We start from the raw sequence: 21,273 nt of genomic DNA on the forward strand, positions 1-21,273 counted from the left end.
CTCTTGATACACTCACCCATTAACATTGCATTTGGATTTTGCCACCACACATACTAAAACTGGTCTCTCAATCATCACTATTAACTTCTTAATGAAGTCTCTATTCTCAAAATGAGATGGTTGCTCATTTCCTTTTGCTATTTGCTTCATTTATTTGTTCACATCCTTCTCTGACAACACCTCTTCCTATGAAATCATCCCTTTTTGGTCCCCTTAAAGTAGGCATTTCTTGATTATCTTACCTTAACATTCTCCATTATGTCCCAGGTATCTCACTAATTCCTATAGCTTTTATTTTATTTTTTTTAAAGCAGGGATTGAACTCAGGGTAACTTGACTACCAAGGAACATCCCAGCCCTTTTTATTAGTAGTATTTTTTAAAAAAATTTGGAACAGGGTCTCACTAAGTTACTTAGGGACATACTAAATTGCTGAGGTTAGTTTTGAACATGCAACCCTCCTGCCTCCCACTTTGGATATGCTGGGATTATAAGTATGTGCCACCATGCCCAACTATCCCTATAGCTTTGATGATAACTTTAATAGGACTCCCATGTCTCTACCACAAATGTGACTTTCTCTGCATCATTTTCACTTTTGGGCATCTTCCATGTACCTCAAATGTCACTGGTTCAAACAACACTCATAATCTTATTTGCCAAAACTTCTTCATCTTCTCTACCCGTCTTAATGCTTTTAGTTGGGCTGCCATATTTATAGTGCCTTAAGATGAAAAGCTAAGGGTCATATGTGACTTTTCTTCTTTCAACCTCCATGTCTAGTATATTAAATTTGGTTAAAACTATCACCAGAACAGCTTTCAGAAAAGAGAGGGGTAAATTTGAGAATATCTGAGCAAATCACACTTATTAAAACAACTTTAGCTACATTTTTAATAAAAGGATGTTTAAAACAATGTTACTCATATTAATACCTTAAATACCACAACAAATCCTTCAATAATTCCCCCATCATATGTGTTATCTCCAATATCTGAAATTCAATAATATTTTATCATCCCACCAAGTATTTTCCACAGCTATCTGTGGTCATGTATTTTTTCCCTTCCCGAAAGGAACTATAAGTTTCTTTGATTTAGAAAACATGTCTTATTTCCTTGTTTCTGTTTGAAGGCTGCATAGTTTCCTCCCCATAGCAAAATCTCCACAATTGAAAAATTAACAGAACTGATAAATATCAATAGAATTCTATAAATGAATGGAAAAAAAGTATTTTCTTTTCATTTCTTGTTCAAATAATAAATGAAAATGCATAAGCCCTTTGACTAAAATGGTATCAAATGAAGAATAAGGACATTTTAAAACAACCAAAATGAAAAACAAAGATAGAAGGAAATCATAATGAAAGAATTGGATTGAGATCAGTTTAATTACAGGGAGGAGAAATAAAGATTAGACAAGCTGGGAGGTGAGAGGATGAAGTTGCCATTTAGGAGGCTCAGCTTATTATAAATATTGTAATTAAACTAGAATCTTCTCCTGAGGGGATTTAAAAGAGCAAACAAAAAAGAAAAGTATTTGGAAATAAAATGGGAAATATATCTAGACAGGATTTTCAAGCTGCTTTGCTAGACCAATTAGATTATTTTTGTTTACAAAGCATGGGGCTTGAAATTTGTTTTATTCTTCAATAAAGGAGAGACTTAAAAGCTTTAAAATCACTATTTTTCTTTAGTCCTCTGCTGGTTCTTCTTGAGAAATTGTTTATAGTTGAACCACAGCTCAAAATTATGAGTTCCTACAGAGGAAACCCAGGGTTTCTAATACATTATGTACTTGCATACATCTAATTTCTCTGCCTTTGTAACCAACTACATGACAGGTAAAAAGAAATATAAGTAAGAATCTGGTAACCAATTTACCTCCATCATCAACTGTCTTAAGTTGCAATATTTTTTTCTCCCAGATCTGTATTGTTCAATTTCATTTCCAACTCTGCCACTTTGCAACTGAATGTTTTTACACCAGTTTAGAACTTAAGTTTTAAGATGGTGGGAACCTTGTTAGGGCAATTTCTGGCACATAGTGGGTAACTGATAAATATTTACTGAATGGATTAATGAATCTCTCTATGCTTCCGTTTCTTTGCTTTTGTAGGATTAAATGGAATGCAATATGTAAATTGCCTAGCATGTGGTATATAGCCAATGAATATTAATTTTTCCTTTTATCTCATTAACCAAAGAATAAAAATTCATCCAATGTCACATAAATTTTGCTGGCAAAGTGGATTGGAATCCAAATTATTTGATGTTTAAAATTTCTATATATAATCTAGGCAATCACAGGTTTTTACATTATGGGAAAGAAGTGCTATCTAGAACTAACTTTTTTGAAGCCAGATCAATTGGGCCATGCATCCAAAAATGCACATCTCCCAGTTTGCATGTAAAAGAAAGAAAATGAAAGAAGGGAAGGAATATGGAAAAAGTATAAAGTAATTGGCCAAATGAGAAAGAGAGATGCACTGTCCTCTCTCAGGTCATCCCCAATTCCTCCTATCTGCCTTCTACTTTTCAGATTTGTTCCTTAAATATTTGATTCTGCAAAAGAAGAAGCAGTCAATTGCTTTAGTTATAATCATATCCTCTTTCAAGGTTTATAAGGATTCAAGAAAACTCAAGAAAATGTCTAAAACAACCAAATTCTACTCAGAGTTTGTGTGCACATAGATTCACACAGACACATGCAGAACCAGTGGCCTCCCTGGAGAAGGAAACATGAGAAAATAATTTTAGAATAAATAAATAAGGAACTGTTGGGTTAGATACTAGTAGAAAACAAGCACAACCACCTCACTTACCTAAATTAGTAGCAAGCATAGCACCCTAATTTAATGCTTTGCCTTCCATAGCAGATGATAATCATTTGTTTTATCTTGTAGTGGAGGAGAAAATTGTTTCCCATAATAGTGGAGAAATAAATTAGAGAGCAAAGAAAAAAATCTGTATTCCTATCTGGATTACACTGTTTCCAAATGTGAAATGGTGTCCGTATAACCTCATGGAAATTCCTTTTGCCCATAATGTTGTGTGTGTGTGTGGGGGGGGGTATGAATGTATATATCAAGGAAAGCTTATTACTGTGAACAAAAATACTCTTCTTAATTTTCTCCTCAAAATGGGACACAGAATAATGACCTACTTTGTGAAATACAAGATTGTGTATCTTAGTAAGAACCACAATGTAATTTTCAAAACATCTCATTGCTAGGCACATACTTCACACACTGTAGACAGCAAAACATGAAGACAGTTTTGAACTTTCGACTTTTCATTTTCTTCTTTCTAGTCCATATCTCAAATGCAATCTAAATAGACTAAAAACTCTAATCCCTGGAGTAAGAGTTGATAGAGATTTTATGGGAAGCCTATGAAAGAACGTTGTCCCTTTTCTCTTTGGTTCAAAGAGAAGTGCAAGAGTGAAGCTATAGAAATAGAAACCACTTATAACCCAAGAATTTTCAGGCTGCTTTGAACTGTTGCATTTCTGAGTCAGAATGTATGCGTGCCTGGTTGTCTGAAAGATGACATTTTTTATACTAATGATTAAAAATTCACTTAATTGATGAAAAATTCCAGTGATTTGATTTTAAAGACCAGGTAACTAACTCACCCTTCTAATTTACCTATCAATTTCTAAAGGATTATATGTTGGAGAAAGATTTTATGTGACATCTTACCTGTTCAGGATTTTGCACTATATATCTCCTAATAGTTGTCTGTGGATATGTTGTGACTTTCACTGCTGGTGAATGAAGTTCCTGTGAAGAAAAAAAATATATATACATATATATACATATATATATATATGTGTGTGTGTGTGTGTGTGTGTGTGTGTGTATGGAACAATGTTTAGAGTGAAAGTTTTAGAGCCATTTGCATGAATCATGATATGAGGATCTATAGTTAATATCAATCTTGGGAACATTCATGAAAACATGTGTTGTGTGCTCAGCACTGTGCTAATTTCTTGGTGTCTCACAGTAATACATGAATTATATTTGTAGAAAATTTCAAAATATTTGTTTCCCTATGTTACACATGATTAGAAGAAAATATAGCTTAATATTTATTTAATAAGTATTTGGTTTGAAAAGGACATCTAATATTTAAAAAAATAGAAGGATAAAGAATGAAAAAATTATGTGTATGAGTGTGTGTGTGTCTGTATATATGTACACATTTAAATCTTTAGTGTATTGGAAGGAGAGGGCCATAAACATTAAAAGGGAGAGAAAACACTACAACAAAATAATTTGTAAAAGTTATATTGGTAAGAGTCAATATCATTAATATAAAGAGACTTCTTATATATCAATGAGAAAAAAATCTTGACACTATAGAGAAATGAATAAACGACATGTACAATTCATAAAAGAAAATGAAATGGTTAATAAATTTAACAAAACATGTTCAAGAAAATTAGGAATCAAAGTTAACAAAAGAATACCACATACTTACTGAAATTTTTAAAGATAATAATGCTGATAAAGGTGCAGTAGAATGAGCACAATCTTAAGGAAAGAGGAAAATTCAGTAATAATCTATAGGCTAAATTATGTAGCTATTAAATAATTGAGTAATGCAAATTTACATGAAAAGCTCATAATATTATATAAGTTTAAGTGAAAAAATAAGGATACCAAATAGTATATATAATATGATCTTAATTTTGTGTCTGAACTGAGGAAAATACCACAAAATATTAAAAGTACTATATCTGGGCCAGGGAATAAATAATGAGTGACTTGTATTATTCCTTCTTATATTATTTTGTAATTATAAACTTTTCTCCAATAACATATTTTTATTATTAGAACATCAATGTAGAGAAATTAAATATATAACTGTTAATGTGATTATTTGACTGGGTTTGGAGATGGGGAACTGTGACTTAAGTGAACTTAGTTTTTGAAGCAATTCTACCATAGTGTTAGATTTGGGTGTAATTCACGTTTGTGAAATACTGTCACAAACTTGGCATTGAGCAAATGTTTGCTGAATAAATACATGAGTTTAAATGACTTAACTCTAGTCTAAGCCAAATTGGGAAGTGGTAGGAAAATTTTTCTTTGTTAATCTTACTAATTCTGCATAATGTCCCACTTTTATTATTATACTCAAGGTCTAGAGACTACTTTTGTTTGTTTATTTTTTATTTCATTGTGTCCTCACTATCCAAGTTCACACTCTGGCACTTAATCTGGGTGAGATTGTTTTAAAAACAGCATCTTCTTTCCCTAGTATCTTCTAAATCCCCTATTCCCTATCACTTAAGTACAAACTTTAGGTATTTTATGTTTTGATTTCCTAGAATATACTTTTGGATGTATGTTTACAAGCTAATTAAACACATATTTGCTAACATAATATTTAATTATCATTATAGGTATCTTTCAGACAAATATTGCCTAGATTCAAGAATAATTATAAAAGTGGGATTATTAGACCCTAAATGCTAAGAAAAATAGACATCTGTCTCTTTCAAATCATACACCCATGAGAAAAACTAGTTCTGACCCTACAAGTTATTCTTTCTGACTATAAACGTAAAATATTATCAGTCTCAAAGTCCATTCATCAATCAAATTTCAAGGGACGTTTTTTTGTGCTAAAGTCAAGTACCATTAAATACTCACTCGAGATTTTTGGTTAAAATTAAACTGCACTCAAACTAAAGGCAATTAGATTGAATAAGCAATGAAATTGAAGAATCTGATTCATAGCACTTATTTTACATTCCTTTAGTTGGCTGAGCTGATTCTTATATATTTAATCTTCTTTTTCTTTTTTGGTTCCTGACATTTTGTGAGTGTATAAAGTCTAATGCAGGCCTAAAGATTGTTTACAAATTTGATCAACACTTACATAAAAAGAATTAAAACAAATCAAATCTCATCCATAATTTCTTTTACCTGTTCAGTATTTTGTGTTATATGTAGAGTACTTGGGGCACAAGAAGATATTTTCAGAGTTGGAGAGTGGAGTTCCTGTTGAGAGAAACAAAAGGTTCAATAATTATTACTGAACAGTATCCTTTAAAATTATAGTTTTAATTTTAGTGGGGTGGGTACTCGGGACTGAACTCAGGGGCACTCGACCACCAAGCCACATCCCCAGCGCTATTTTGTATTTTATTTAGAGACAGGATCTTGCTGAGTTGCTTAGTGCCTCACTTTTGCTGAGGCTGGCTTTGAACTTGCCGATCTTCCTGCCTCAGCCTCCTGAGCCACTGGGATTACAAGTATGTGCCACCGTTCCTGGCTTATCTCCTTTATTTTTCTAATAATATTATTAGCCAGAAATAAGAACATTAAATAGGGCTTTCTTTGATTATGTCCATCTTTCCAAAGAGCACATTACTGAATTACTTATGATAACATAGTTTCTGGGTCATTTTCATAGTAATACATTCTCTTTATACTAGTAAATATTTTTTTATTCTTTTGGGTGCTGATATATACCCAATGTTATCATATGCCTGCAATTAATATCCTATTTTGTCTCAGCAACTCAGATATCATATTTTACCAATGTCCTTTGAATGCTACACTGTCTTATAGTATATTGTCCCTGTGTCCTATTTATAAGGCAACCTGTATTTTTGCTCTTAATGAACCTAAAGGATATGTAAGCTCTGGATTGGTTTATAACCAATTTTAATACACCTATGTCAATTTCATTGAAATACTCACACAATTGAAAATTTGGGACTTAATGGGCTAAGGAATGCAAAATTTTATCAAATAATACTATAAAATTAATAATAGTTAATTTATTAATTTCATTAATAAATTTATTGATTTGATTAATTAATAATAATTTATTAATTTAATTAATAATAGTTGATACTATAAAAATTGCCAACCAATATAGAAAAATACCTTTGAAAACTTGACTAAGACTGCTGCCCTTAGATTACTTCAAGCTCCCACTTAATTATGCTTTGTCTGCTCTGATTCTAGTTTAATTCCAAAGAGTAGGCTCTAATATAAAAATGATCCATAAAAATGAAAAAATATACATGATTTTTATAAGTAAAATGATCACTCTATTGATTATACTATCATTATTTATATTATTCCCAAATCAGCAATCCTGCATAGCTTTATTAGTGTGCACACAGTTGATCACATTATTCTATCACCCCATATTTGTAATTTAAAATTAATTGATATAACTCCAAGATAATTTGGAACTAGGGAAATGTTAAAATTCACCATCATGGGAAACATGGATAGATTCATACACAAGCAAAGCTATAATAAGTGTAATATATTCTTAAAACAGGGCCATACATTTACTCAAACTTCCAAATATTCTGCATACTTTGTTTTTTGTTGTTGTTCAACTTATAGCATTTTCATTTTCCCTGTCCCCCTACATCAACAGCAATATTGCAGGTTCATTGTTTCTAGGCAGCATCTCAGTATGTTCCCAGATTTCCTGCTGGTCGCCAAGGAGAATTGCTCAGACACAGGGAATTAAATAATGATTGTAGGCCAAACAGGTACATGCTCTTCTGTTTAGGAAAATTGTTAAAAATGCAACCATTTGCAGGTGAGTTTGGACCACAGATCCAAGAGTAGCAGGTTCAAGGAGACAGAAAGGAAAGGGATGTTTTTTGATTACGTAATACATGCGTACATTCTTTTTGTTTTGTTTTGTTTGGTACTGAGATTGAACTCAGGGGCACTTAACCACTGAGCCACATCCCCAGCCCTTTTTATAGTTCATTTAGAGACACTATCTCACTGAGTATTTTAGGGCCTCACTAAGTTGCTGAGGCTGGCTTTGAACTCATGATGGCCCTGCCTCACCCTCCCAAGCTGCTTGGATTCTGGCGTGCATCACCATGCCTGGATGGTACAATCTTAATATAAAATTTTATACAGATAAATGTAAAAGAACTTCCCTTAATTATCCTCCCTTTAGTCAGATCAATTATCCAGAAATAACCATTATTGTGTATTTTACATAAATATCTATTATAATTAGTAATATTTATCAATTTTATTATTCTACAATTTAAATTAACAATAGCTCTTATATAACAGGTTTATGTTTTAATGCATTATTTTAAGTTAATAGTGCTCTATAATGTTTGTTTGATAGCTTATTTATATATTTTCCTACTGATCAATATTTAAATTATCTCCAGATTTTCACTATTCTGCAGTGAGTATCCATGTGCAATGTGAGTGTTTCTCTAGAATCCCACAAAATAAATGGTATTCCTGAAGCATGGAGGATGTGCATTATTCATTTTAACAGATACTACCTAACTGAATTCCTAAATGGCTAAGTGAATTATATATCTATCAGCAATGTATGAAAGTACTTACAACTGCTGGTTACTTTTTAAAATTGTTTTAGCCTGTTTAGGCTAGGGCTAATACTATTATCATTCTAAGAAGTCAGTTTGTACATATAGCTGAACCTGGTAGGTGTTCTATAAGTGGCAATTATCTCCTCTTCCATTAGACCAGTTAGAACCTGATAGCATTAGCAAATTGAAACATACTAAACCTTACTAGCCAAGTAGACTAGGTTTTGTAATAAAAAGTATTAACCCAAATAGGCAGGTGCAAACATACACACACACACACACACACACACACACACACACGCTATCTCAACACATATGTTTATAGTAATATATGCAGGGTTAGTTCATTCAGATGCTGAGACAGTAGACATTTAAAGGGCAAATTGTATTTCAGCAAAGATTAGTCTGACCCTAAAACAAAGGAACACCTTAATTTTCTTACATTTGGAATGTTGGCACATTAATTCCACAGATTGTAGTATACTTGTTTGTTTCTAACTTTATTGAACTATCATTATTGAAATTGATTATTTAAACAAATGTGGCTTTTCTCATATAACCCTAATGGAAATATTACAGGACAAATGTAATAACTTCAAAAAGTAAAACATTAAGCTTAATATGAATCACAAACATTAAGACATATAGTATTGGCTAGCATTAAGATCTTTAAGTTCCTATTTCTGACATTAAATTATAGGAATATGGATTTTTTCAGATCAAAAAGGGGAACCCATCTAAATCTAAGATTTATTAATTCCAGAAAGACTTGCTAAAGAAAATCCATTTTCCCTGGAAGACCACAGAATTAGGTAAAATTATCTAAATGAAAGCCCCAAATGATGAGAAAAAGCACATTCAGTAGCATTGACTTGTAGGTAGGATTGAAGGAAGTCATCCTGCAATAGCCATTGCCTGTTCCACTGGAAATGGTAAAAAATGTTTATGAATGAATGAATGAAGAGAATGTCTCAGTTTTACGGGTACTTTAAGAATAATAATACAAACTTTCCTCATGATAACCTATATCAGATTTTAATTTACAGTGCCATGCATCTTTATATAGCTCACTTAAATCCTTCATGTTAAAATCATTAAATTCAATGAACAATGAAATTTTTGTTCTTATCCTCTATCTGTACTACAACCCTATATTTCTAATAGCCAAATAATTTAAGGCAGGGATGAGGTGGTGTGGCTATTATGTAGTAGAAGAATTCTTGGACATTTTGTCAGGAGCCTGGGGTAAAATTTTACTTCTAGTTATATTACAAGCTATTTATGTGACATTAGACAACTGTGTCATCACCATAAACTTGAGTTTCATCATGTGAGAAATGGGATGTGGGTGTAGGTAAGTGTGAATTAGAAGATCTTTAATTTCCTATTTTTGACATTTTGTGAATATAGGAGGTCATTCCTAGCTTTTTTGAGAGAGAGAGAGAGAGAGAGAGAGAGAGAGAGAGAGAGAGAGAGAGAGAATTTTTTTAATATTTATTTTTTAGTTTTTGGTGGACACAACATCTTTATTTTATTTGTATGTGGTGCTGAGGATCGAACTCAGCACCCTGCGCATGCCAGGTGAGCGCGCTACCGCTTGAGCCACATCCCCAGCCCTCCTAGCTCATTTTTTTTTCATAAAAACAAAATTATTTTAAATCCTATATACTTCTTGGTCTTGTTTGCAACTGATGATGATGGCAACCAACAATTATTAGGAATTTTCAATTCCAAACATATTACATAGATTGTTTTATTCAATACTCAAAACAACCCTATAAGGAATGTGCCATTACAACCCCATTATGTACATGAGTAATGTTAGACAAAGATAGGTTAATTATCTAGATGAAGTTTACATAGCTAATCCTTCATGTTGTAATTCAACCTCAGGTAAAATGACTCCAAAACTCATGTTCTTAATCACTATATTTTGCTACATATAATGTTCATCTCATTATATTTTCTGTTTTTCAAGTTGTACCACCTGATTCTAAGGGTTAAATTCAACTAGTCCTTATAATAGGAAGCTAGATAATTGTCTTTTTAAATTTTTTGCTGTCAAAAGCAACTTTTGGATATCTGAAATTAAGAAACCCACCTAAAAATGACTGTATTAGGGAAGAGCATTGAATAAATAATTTAAGCTTCTAAAAATTCAGCAGGCATTTACAGAATGCATTATATATTTAGAGTGTAGTTATAGACCTCTAAATGCAACAAAACATTGAATTTTTATTTAATACTTATAAAGTCCTAACCCTTCAATTTTGTAGGAAGACCTTCCCTATTTTTTCCTGATAAAATATAAACCATATTATTGAGTCATTTATTCCTGTGGGACAGACCTGCTAAATAAGAAACATATTTTTGGCAACTATCCTTATGTAGTGTTCTGGTGAAAAAGCATTTTGTTTATAATTATGTGGAATTAGGCCTGATATAAAAACTAGGCCTGTTTCTCCTGAGCTTCCTCTGATAATGATTATCAACTTTGTGAAAATTGTAACAGCACAATTCCTCCTCTTCCCCATTTACTTTTTATGAAGTATACATGGAATTACCAATTTTAAGATCAGAGTGGATCAAAATCAGTCTGCTTTTTGAGATATTTTTTTACTACATTAGTTGAGATAGTTGTTCATAACTTAGTACATTCTAAATCAGAACTGGGAAATTCTGGTTTCTCTGGGGAATTCACTATTCACGAAAATGCACTTTATTTCCAACTGTTAACATAGCTATGTTTTTCATAATTAAATCCATCGAACTATAAAAGGCCTGAATTTCTCAGTCATTACCATAGTGAGGTTGCTTTTGAGTAGCACATTTTTTGATTAGCTTTCTCATGCTGTGATCGAAATACCTGACAAGAACAAGTTAGAGGAGGAAATTTGGGCCTCATGGTTTCACAGGTCTCAGTTCACATACAGTGAACTCCACTGCTCTAGGCCCAAGGGTGAGGCAGCATTTCATGGAGGAAGAGTCCAGTAGAGGAAAGATGTTGAACTTATTGCAGCAAGGAAGCAGAAAGAAAGGAGAAAGAGAGAAGGAGGGAGGGAGGGAGGGAGGGGGGGAGAGAGAGAGAGAGAGAGAGAGAGAAGAAGAAGAAGAAGGAGGAGGAGGAGGAGGAGGAGGAGGAGGAGGAGGAGGAGGAGGAAGGGGAAGGGGGAGGGGGAGGTCATAGGAAGAATAACCCTCTGGGTATGCCCCCAGTGATGTACAGCCTTCAGCCACACTCCCCCTGTCTACTGGTACCACCCAATCTGTTAATTCAAACTAGGATGGACTGATTATGTTCAATCGACATATCCAAACACTTCACTTCTGAATATTCCAGAACTAACACAAGAACTTCTGGGGACACCTTATATCCAAGCCATAGCAACACAGCCATAGAGAAAGAAGGAATATCAGAATCTGGAGAGGTTTTAATCTTAAAACTTAAGGTATATTCTGAATTTCAGGATTATTTCTTGAAAATCAGAATGAAAACTATTTTTGATCTCCAATATATTTTTGATGTTTTTTTTTTCTAAAATAGGAAAAATACAGTAAAGGTAATCATAAAATGATTTGCTGAAATGAAAAACTATTCACCCATTTAACCTTAAAACACGTAGTATCTGAGGTTAATTAAGGAAGACAGCTAATGTAGTGGAAATATGATTTCTACACTTAACATAATAATTTACTAGCTATTCTAACTTGAACAAATAATTTTGAGCTATTTGAGACTTGGCTTCTTTATTTGTATAATAGACAACTAATGCATATTATCTTTCAAAATGCTTGAAATAAAACCTTTCCTTAGAAATTTCTAAATGTGTTTTGGTATGTGGATGAGTATTGCATGGTAGCAGTAGTTTTTATGAGGCAATCTCTGGACACATACCTGATATGTTTAACAGGGTCATTGAATAAAATGTGATAAATAAAAGCACAAGACTTAGAATTTCAGCAGCAAGTGAGGTGGAGGAGGTATCTCTATTAGCAAACTAACAGCTTCAAGATAATTTGATTAAAGGAAATAGCACAATAAGAACCCAGGGAAATGATGTGATGATGAACCAGAATAGCTACCCTTTTAACAACATTTCCCATAATAAGTAATGATAAATATGTGTCCATAGGAAAAAAAATATACAAACCAAATATAAACAAGTCAAATCCAGATGCTTAATGGGGCCCAAGAACTAGAATAGAAAACTAATTGACTCATTAAATAGCTTCCTTATGTTTATTTTATGTGTTGTTCACTTTTTTAAAGAGGCAATTTGTATCTTCCATTTTCAGTTCAAAGAGAGGGCATGGAAGAGTGAAAGCCACAAATAGTCCCAGTTAAGTCACATGTCTTTACTAAAGTCACTGCTGGAAGCCATGTTCAGACACTTTTGGAAGCCATAATCAAAGAAAGGGAGGGAAAACAGAGATGGGGTAGGCAAATGGATAGAGAGAGGGAAAAAAAGGAAAACTTATATATAATTTTCAGTTCTGTTCTATATAACAAAACATTTATTTGTATTTGTCTTTGAGTTTTGATTTTTTTTAAAAAATAATCTCAACCCTCAGGAAGTATAGTCCAGGCTGGTGGGAAAGAAAGTCCAGAGAATTATACTAGTCAGTATAATGGGTACCTATGTCATTTGATAGTTAAATAATGCAAAGTTATATTGGTATTACAAGGAGAACATATCTAGGAAGGAGGTGGGAGTGGAGTACTATTTTGATAATGGGGAGAAAACATTGTAAGACAACTTTTCCGATAGACTTTAGGGATGGGTGGGTTTCTACAGAGATGTGAGGCAAGGTGAATATTGCTAGAGCCAGGGATGGAATTAACAAAGGTAGGAGTGGGGAGGGTGGCAAAATATGCAATTTATTCAAGAAAAAAGTAGTTTAGTATTCTGGAGCACATTGCAGAAAGAGATAGGTAATGGGACTATCCTAAAGAGGTATTTTAACATCATTAAGATAAACAGTTTGGACCCACATTTGGATTGTAAATTACAAATCAAATGACACTTTACTGCTGAGATTATCACTTTCACAATTATGTGCAACCCAATTTTATTTTTTATAATGATTCTATCAAAATTATCCCAAAGCTGAGGCTGGGGTTGTGGCTCAGTGGTATAGCGCTTGCCTAGTATGTGTGAGGCACTGGGTTTGACACTGGCACCACATAAAAAAATAAAACCAAATAAAATAAAGGTATTGTGTCCATTCAAAACTAAAAATAAATATTTCAAAAATTATCCCAAAGCATTTGGACTCTTTAAATCACTAATAATTACAAGTTAGTGCTATATTATTTTGTATTTTGTTATAAAATAATCTGTAAATTTTTTGAGAAATATTAAAAAGGAGTTCTGAAAAATCAAAATTCTGCATTCTTGGTAAATAACATATTTTAAGTGGAATGTTCACTTACATTATTTATGTTCATTTATATTATTTACTTATAATCCTTTGGCTTATTTCTGAGGGATTATAGGTGGTTCATAATTGGAGAACATACAAGAAAATGATCATGAGATATAACAAAGAATCAGATATCAGAGATTTTATAATATAAACAAGAACCAAATGCATAGACCAGAAATATTCAACATAGTGTAGTGGTAATAGGCATAGACCTAGACTGGACTGCTGGATTTAAATCCCATTTCTTCCACATTATTAGCTGTATGAATTAGAGAAAGTCACATAATATCTCTGTGCCTCATTTATGTCATATATAAAATGGGAATAATGTTGTAATTTACTTATTAAAGTTCAAAATTAATTTAGTGGGGTAAGGTAGGTTGTAGGCAGTTCCAGAGACTACATAAAATCCAGATCACATACCAAAAAGAAATAAAGAAAGCTGGACATAGTTGGTCATGTTTATGTCCCAGCTACTCAGGAGGTAGAACAGGAAGATTGCTTGTGTCCAGGACTGTGATGCCAGCCTGGACAACATAGTGAGAACATGTCTTAGAAAAAAGAAGGAAGATGCGTTCTGATTAAAGGGAGCTAATTTTCATCTTCTCTTCCTAGCCACCTGCTCTTTGAAAAAAAAAAATAGTGGTTTCTGTGAAGAAAAATATAAACAGAATATATACATGCATACATATTTAAGTCCTTCATTCAGTTCTTTTTAGTTTTTGAGTTTAGCTAGGCAAACTTGTAGTTGCAGTAACCCGGGAGGCTGAAGCAAAAGAATTGCAAGTTCAAGCCCAGCCTCGGCAACTTAGCGATATTCTGTCTCAAAATAAAAAATAAAAAAAAAGGGCTGGGAATGGGGCTCAGTGGAGAAGCACTCCTTTGTTCAATCCCTGGTGCCCCCACAAATTAATGAGCTTAATTCTTGTACTAAAAAAAAGTCACTCCAAACTTATCCTTTGAGAGGTTGTAACTTCATTTTATGCATATTACAGTTGATTATATAAACTGGAAAAGTACCTTGACCACATATTTGTACTACCATGAATTTCTTTAAATGAAGTGATCTTAGAGGTATTTCTATATTTATATAAGAGTGGCTTAAATGTATAGTCTCATTGTCCAGTACAACTCTCTACAATGGTAAAAAAATGTTCTGTACCTGCCCTGTTCAATACAGTAGCCACTTGACCCATGTAGCTGGTGAATACTTAAAATATGCTAGTGTGACTGAGGAACTGAATGTTTAATCTTATTTTATTTTAATTAATTTAAATATGAATGTACATAGCCACATATGACTAGGGAGCACCACACTGGAAGTGAAACTGTAGAGGAAATCTTAAGTAAGTGACAGACTGAAAGCAAGCTTTAATGTTTTGTGTCACTTTAGATTTAATCAGAGAAAAAGAAAACAACAAATTTAAAGTCTCCATCTCAAATGCTGAGGTTCAAGTTCAAAGAGAGCATGAAAACTTCCAAATTAATCTTTCTAAAGGATATTTGGTCCAGTAAACATTTCAAATCCCTTCCTGCTGTTCCTGTCTTTTGATCATGTACCAAACGTTTGCGAAAATTGCTTTAATGCTTTTCCTCCTTGGTCTTTCTTAGCTAGTGGAGCCCTAATAAGCCTTTCAAGCATGTGGATTTGCCTAAACTTTCCAATGTCAAAGGAACTCTTATTTTATAGTCTGTTCATTTAGTTTATTTTCTTGCCTGAGTAGCAAGGGACGTTTTTGGCAATATTTGTAGAAATCAAATATAAAATAAAGGAAAGAAAATTATTGAGTGCTACTCTCATGACATTTTACTAAACACCTTTCATGCTATCTCATTCACTATTCACTACAATCAATTGTGAAGGATCCCTGCTTTACAATGAAAAAACTGAGGTCCTTACAGATAAAGTGATTTATCCAAGGTAATATAGTACTTGAATACACACACACACACACACACACACACACACACAGCACACACACACATATGGCATATTTTGTTCTATAAATATTTGGAAGCTTGTTGAAATAAACATGTAATCTTTTTATGCTGCTGAATTTGAATTTTAAAACTTAGGCACTAGTTGTAGTGTCTAAGGATGTACATTATAAAATATAATGTACCAAGAAGGAAACCATGGAGACTTATAATGTTTCTGTCATTTCTAATAACTATAAGAATCACTGAGAGTAATAATAGTTAGGAAATGTCTAGGCTGAACAATTTCAAAAGAGGCAATACTTTAAAAAACTACTTGACATTTATGCTGACAGAATTTGCTAAGGTAAACTACCATTTCAATAAATCCCCTGAATTGTATGGGATATGCTTTTAGAAATTTTCAGATAGCGGTAACATGGTTAAACACCTGCTTAAGTTTATTGCTAAACTTTGTGCAAAGAGGAACATGTAAATTATAATGATCTCGCTTTAGATGAAACAAATGTTTCCTTCATTTAGGATAAAAATCTGTGATTCTGTTGATATGTAAATAAAGCAATAGAATGTACTAGTAATATAACTACTTTCTCCCCTTTCCTGCAATACAAATCTCTAGTTTAAGAACTTGTTACTGGATGTTTCTCTCTCCCTTTCCACCCCTCTTCTCTAAATGAAAGTAGATACAGTCTCTTTGCAGCTCATGCTTTTTGTCTTTAAATACCATAAGTATATATGCTCCATTGGAAGTTTAAGAAAAAAAGTGCCTCTACTGGGATAGCTTCTGGTGTGAAGAAAAATATATTGTCCCTAATATATTTGTTTACTACTGACTGAAAATAGCCCCAGCAATTTATTAGACCTCCCTTAAAGAAGAGACAATTGCCATGGGCATTTTGACCCAGCAATTAGTTGCACTCAATTTCTACAGTTTTGTTTAGTGTAAGCACTAAAGAGATGACCAGAACTGAAAACACCAGCCCCTTTATCCAATGACCTCATTCTTTTTTCAGGCAGCCTACTTCCCTGAACAATCATTCACTATAGTGACCACACCTTTGAACAACAATTTATCAAAGCAACACACCCTTCCCCACAGAATAGGAAAACTTTCTGATAGTATTTAGAAATTCTAACACAATATGGGAGTAATATATTATATTTGCAACTTGAAACAAAGGTAAGCCCCTACTGAATAAATATTGAGAACAGAGGCCATTCATAAATATACCTTTTCCCTAGGTAGCTCTCTAGAGTTAGATTTGGTTGCAAGTTTCAAATTCAAAAGAATAGCAAATTTTACAAAACATGGATTAAAATACCAGTATTCTATTGAGTAATATATTCAATGGCCACAATAAAAAAATAAGCTTTTAAAGTTAAATACAGATATTCATATGAACTACCTACAGACTAGGCTCTGTACATTTATCCTCAAAGTGGACTTTCCTTGGACAAGCAGATAGTATTTGTCCAGAAAATCACTGTTTTATAATATATAGGCATTTAATAAGCATGTGTTCAGCAAATTACTAGTATTTAAAATTAGTTTATTTTGATCTATTTTTCTTTCTCTAAGGAGAGTTCCTCTGTATTCATAGAAAATATCTTGAACTTCAATGAAAATTTAAATTAGTAGAAAAAGAATTGGAAATCCAATTAGTAATTCACATCGATGCTGCTCTTAAAAATTTAAGGCAGTATTTCAGTTTGAGTTAAGGATGATAGGTTAATATTTTAAGTTTCAAAGGTTGAGTTCTAAGGGGTTTTGTTTGTTTTATTTTAAGCAGCTTCTAGAACACTATTCAATTATTTATAATATTACACTGAATTCTAAAATGTATCCATGACCTTGATTATACCTGGGTTTGATTATACTTATTCATATGAATAGACATAATTTTAATTCTACTATGAATTCAGACAACTTGTTAGCAACTGATTTCTACATTTGATAATAACTGAGAAAATCATAAAATATACCTGACTGATCACAGGCAAGAAACAAAGCAACATTATATATCCAGAGAAATTTTAATTTGACATCCATAACACCATGTTAGTGCACAAGACTGCAATAGGGGAAACCCACATTATAAAAGAAAAAAAAAACAGAAATAAAAAATACTAAAGTGCTGCAAAAAGCATTTGGTCAAATCTAAAAAGCCTACTACATGAGTTAAAATTAAGTTCCAGGGAGCAAATCAGAATGGCATTGATTTAAGTTACAGAAAGGAACATATTTTACTACTGGTGATATTTATTTTAAAATTCCATGAGTTCTTTGAATGTCATTCAAACACCAAAATGCTTGAAAATAAAGTAAAACTTTAATTTAATCCATGATGACCAGCAACTGAATGTAATATTCATTTCCCTAGCTGCCAAGGTCACACACTTTGGCATCAGAATAATTGCTATTTACCAGCTCATCTGAAACATGGCATATTAATCAGATACTTTGTTAAAACATAACAACAAATAAATAAAAGGTTTTTGAGTAATATGTATTGCTTACTTGTGCTTGGTATGTGTAAAAAAGCTGCCATCACATTTTTCCCATTTCATCAGCATGATGGTAATTTCAGATCACACATATGTACTATTTTACATAATATCACAATGCAATCCCTCCAATAAACAAGAAAAGAAAAAATAAGGGTTTCATGTTCATATTTTCTTACAGTGGATTTGACATCCAACTCAGTTTGGTATTTTATAGTCAAATTTTCCTGCATATTGTCTCACCAAGGAAATAAGGCTTATTTTTCTTTTCGTTTACCACATAACTTGAATTTCACCTCCCATATCCACACCCAGACCTTTTCTTTCTTTTTAGTTATAAATAACTTCAGACTTCATAGTGCCCTCCACTCCAATGTCTTCCCTTGGTTTTTATGGCCATACTATCTATCCCTAATTTTCTTTATATAGTTTTCAATGGGGAACTGTATTTCAAGATGGAGATAGTCTGGAAAGATCACTTTGGTAAATATAAGGTAAAAGAAGGAAAAACTAGTAAAAAGTTTGTCCAGCATGATCCTGGTATTATTACACAATAAAGTTGAACAAAGGAACACACAGTAAACTATGATCCTAAAACTTGTTCTGTGGTCAATATTTGTAATTTGCCAAAATTCAGCCTTTAAGTATGTATACATCTACTTTTCTTTTACTACCAACTTCACATGAAAAGAGTCTAAATGGGTTAAACTATAACAAATAGGATAATTTTAGTATTCATACGAAAACAGTAATCATTGTTTTCAATGTTCATTGATTTGTATTGGCATCTTAATAATGATTATCTGAATGTACATTTGCATTATTATTATCATTTCTATGAGCTGGTATTTTAGCTCTTATATTTTCCTTTCCTTTGAGCTCAATATAGTTAGAGTTTTTTGCTACAAGGAAATTACTGACAGTAAATCCTAGATTTTTAAATTTTTTCCCTGAAATTAAGCTAAGTGTTGTAAAATTAAAGCATTTGGTGTTTGGGATTATCTATATCTTTGAAAAAAATATTTAAAATAATTTTTTAGGCACTTTAGATACATTGCTTCATACCTACTTAAATTATGTTTTGGATAAATAACTCAAAATATTGTCAATTAGTATAATACTGTAACATGGGCCAATATCCCAATGGTTGGATTTTGAGTCTGTCACAGTGCAAATGGATCTTGAAAACAGAATTTCAGATTGGCTAGGAGCTCCAAGAAAGTTTAAATACTTGTAAAATTAATGTAAATAAAGTCAGAGAATAAAAATAAACACACAGCTGTAGTCTTGCAGTATTACTTTACATTTAGTGGCAAGATTATTAGCACAGGTATTGGTGATTAAAAAAAAACTTAGAGGGGCTGGGGTTGTGGCTCAGTGGTAGATTGATTGCCTAGCATGTGCGAGGCCCTGGGTTAGATCCTCAGCACCACATAAAAATAAATAAATAAAATAAAGGTATTGTGACCATCTACAACTAAAAAATAAATATTAAGAAAAAACCTTAGAAACAAATTTGTTTCATTTTAAATGGTATATTAGAGTTGTGTCTTTTTCAGCTTTATACAACAATTGGTTACCTCTTGCATTCTTTAATACTGTACCTCCTCTTTCTATACTTGTTCTACCAATATTCCATCAATTATTCACCTAGTCTGTACAAAAATCAATGTGCTGTTTTCAGAAGATGAAACTCATATGATAATTCAAACAGACATTTGCACTTGTCACTTACCCTGAAGCAGCAAACTATTAGCTGAACACAAATAATTACTTGTCACTTCCTACATGCCATTATCTTTGCACCACTCCAATTGCTACAAGAAAAAAACCTAACTAGTATAAAATATATTCCATGCTTTTACAATTATATCAAAATGGATTCTCCTTTATGTATAACTAAAAATAATTAAAATTGTTTGCTTCTGATATGAAATAAATCAATGGGAACCTGTTCTAAAAAATGAGTGTATTCAAGATGAAGTTTTCTTTGCAGTAGAGGCAAATTTTACCTCATTCATCTCAGTTCTTTCAATCAACTCCAACAGAAAACCAATGCTGAAGTTAGATTATGAAAACAATTGGAACTGGTAAGTGAACAAGTACAGGCACTAGTAAATGAAAAAAAAAAAAAAAGGCCAACCGATAGAATTTGGGAGATTGTCCAATGTATATATAACCAAAATCTGCTAAGAGACTTCCTGTAGAATAGAGGCAAATAAACAGAAAGAAAGGAGAGAAATGAGGTTCAAGATTTCCTTCTCCACTAATGGCATAGCTGTCTTTTGTGGTACCTGAGAATGGTCGCTCCAAACCAAGTTTTGGTAGGAAGAGGAAGTTTTGAGAGGGGAGAGCACTTCCCGTGGGCTGATGGGGTCCAAGGCCTGCACCACTCTGTTCATGGGCCCGCTGTAGGTCCTCACTCGCTCATAGACTACATTTTTTTCTGGAGGCTGCTGGGCTTGGCTTGACTGATGGTAGCAGTGGTAATGCTGGGGCTGGCACTGCAGCACCTCTAGGGGTTGCTGGGTCCCACAGCTGCTGCTGCTGGTCTCGCTCCAATAGCTTGAGCTCATCATCTTCTCGGTGGTCAGAAAGGAACTCCCCAGATGCTCTCCCTAAGAATAAATAATGACAATTTTAAAAAGTGCAGGAAGGCACATATGCAGAAGCCATTTGTCAACCACCTCTGCCCACAGAGGTGCAAAGGAGAGATGAGTTACCTGAGCAGCAGCAGGAGCAGGTCTGGCAGCTGCAGAGGAGGCAGCAAAGTACTTGAGCTCAAATGAAAAGTGGAGCCACCCTGTGAGATTGCTCCAGGAAATGGTACTGACACACCCCTGAAGGGCGGATTCATCTGGCAGGTTTGCGTGCCAGGAGAGGCCCTGCCTTGCCATGGAGATAGTTATAAAACTTCCCAGTAGGTAAAGGAGTCTGTAGAGATAAGAAATGTAGAATTTCAGAACTGAAACCAGAGCTTGCAAATCCATGGAATTGGAAATTCTCAAACAAAGACATACCAATGCCAATATTGCTGGAGGAAAAAAAAAG

At 33.2% G+C, this 21,273-nt stretch overlaps 1 protein-coding gene across 1 annotated transcript in view; it reads right to left on the reverse strand.

The window, feature by feature from the left end:
• POF1B (POF1B actin binding protein) overlaps positions 1 to 20,822 on the reverse strand; it is a 69,759-nt gene extending 48,937 nt beyond the window's left edge. Inside the window, exons 1-3 of the mRNA XM_081276419.1 lie at positions 20,517 to 20,822; positions 5,939 to 6,013; positions 3,704 to 3,784 (exon numbers count right to left, since the gene is read on the reverse strand). Coding sequence (XP_081132545.1) covers positions 3,704 to 3,784; positions 5,939 to 6,013; positions 20,517 to 20,801 — 441 coding nt within the window. The 5' untranslated portion in view covers positions 20,802 to 20,822. The remainder of the gene's footprint in view (positions 1 to 3,703; positions 3,785 to 5,938; positions 6,014 to 20,516) is intronic.
• Between the last annotated feature and the right edge of the window lie 451 nt (positions 20,823 to 21,273).

Source organism: Spermophilus citellus (assembly GCF_964194105.1).
Source record: "Spermophilus citellus genome assembly, chromosome: X".
In the NCBI taxonomy this organism is placed as follows: domain Eukaryota; kingdom Metazoa; phylum Chordata; class Mammalia; order Rodentia; family Sciuridae; genus Spermophilus; species Spermophilus citellus.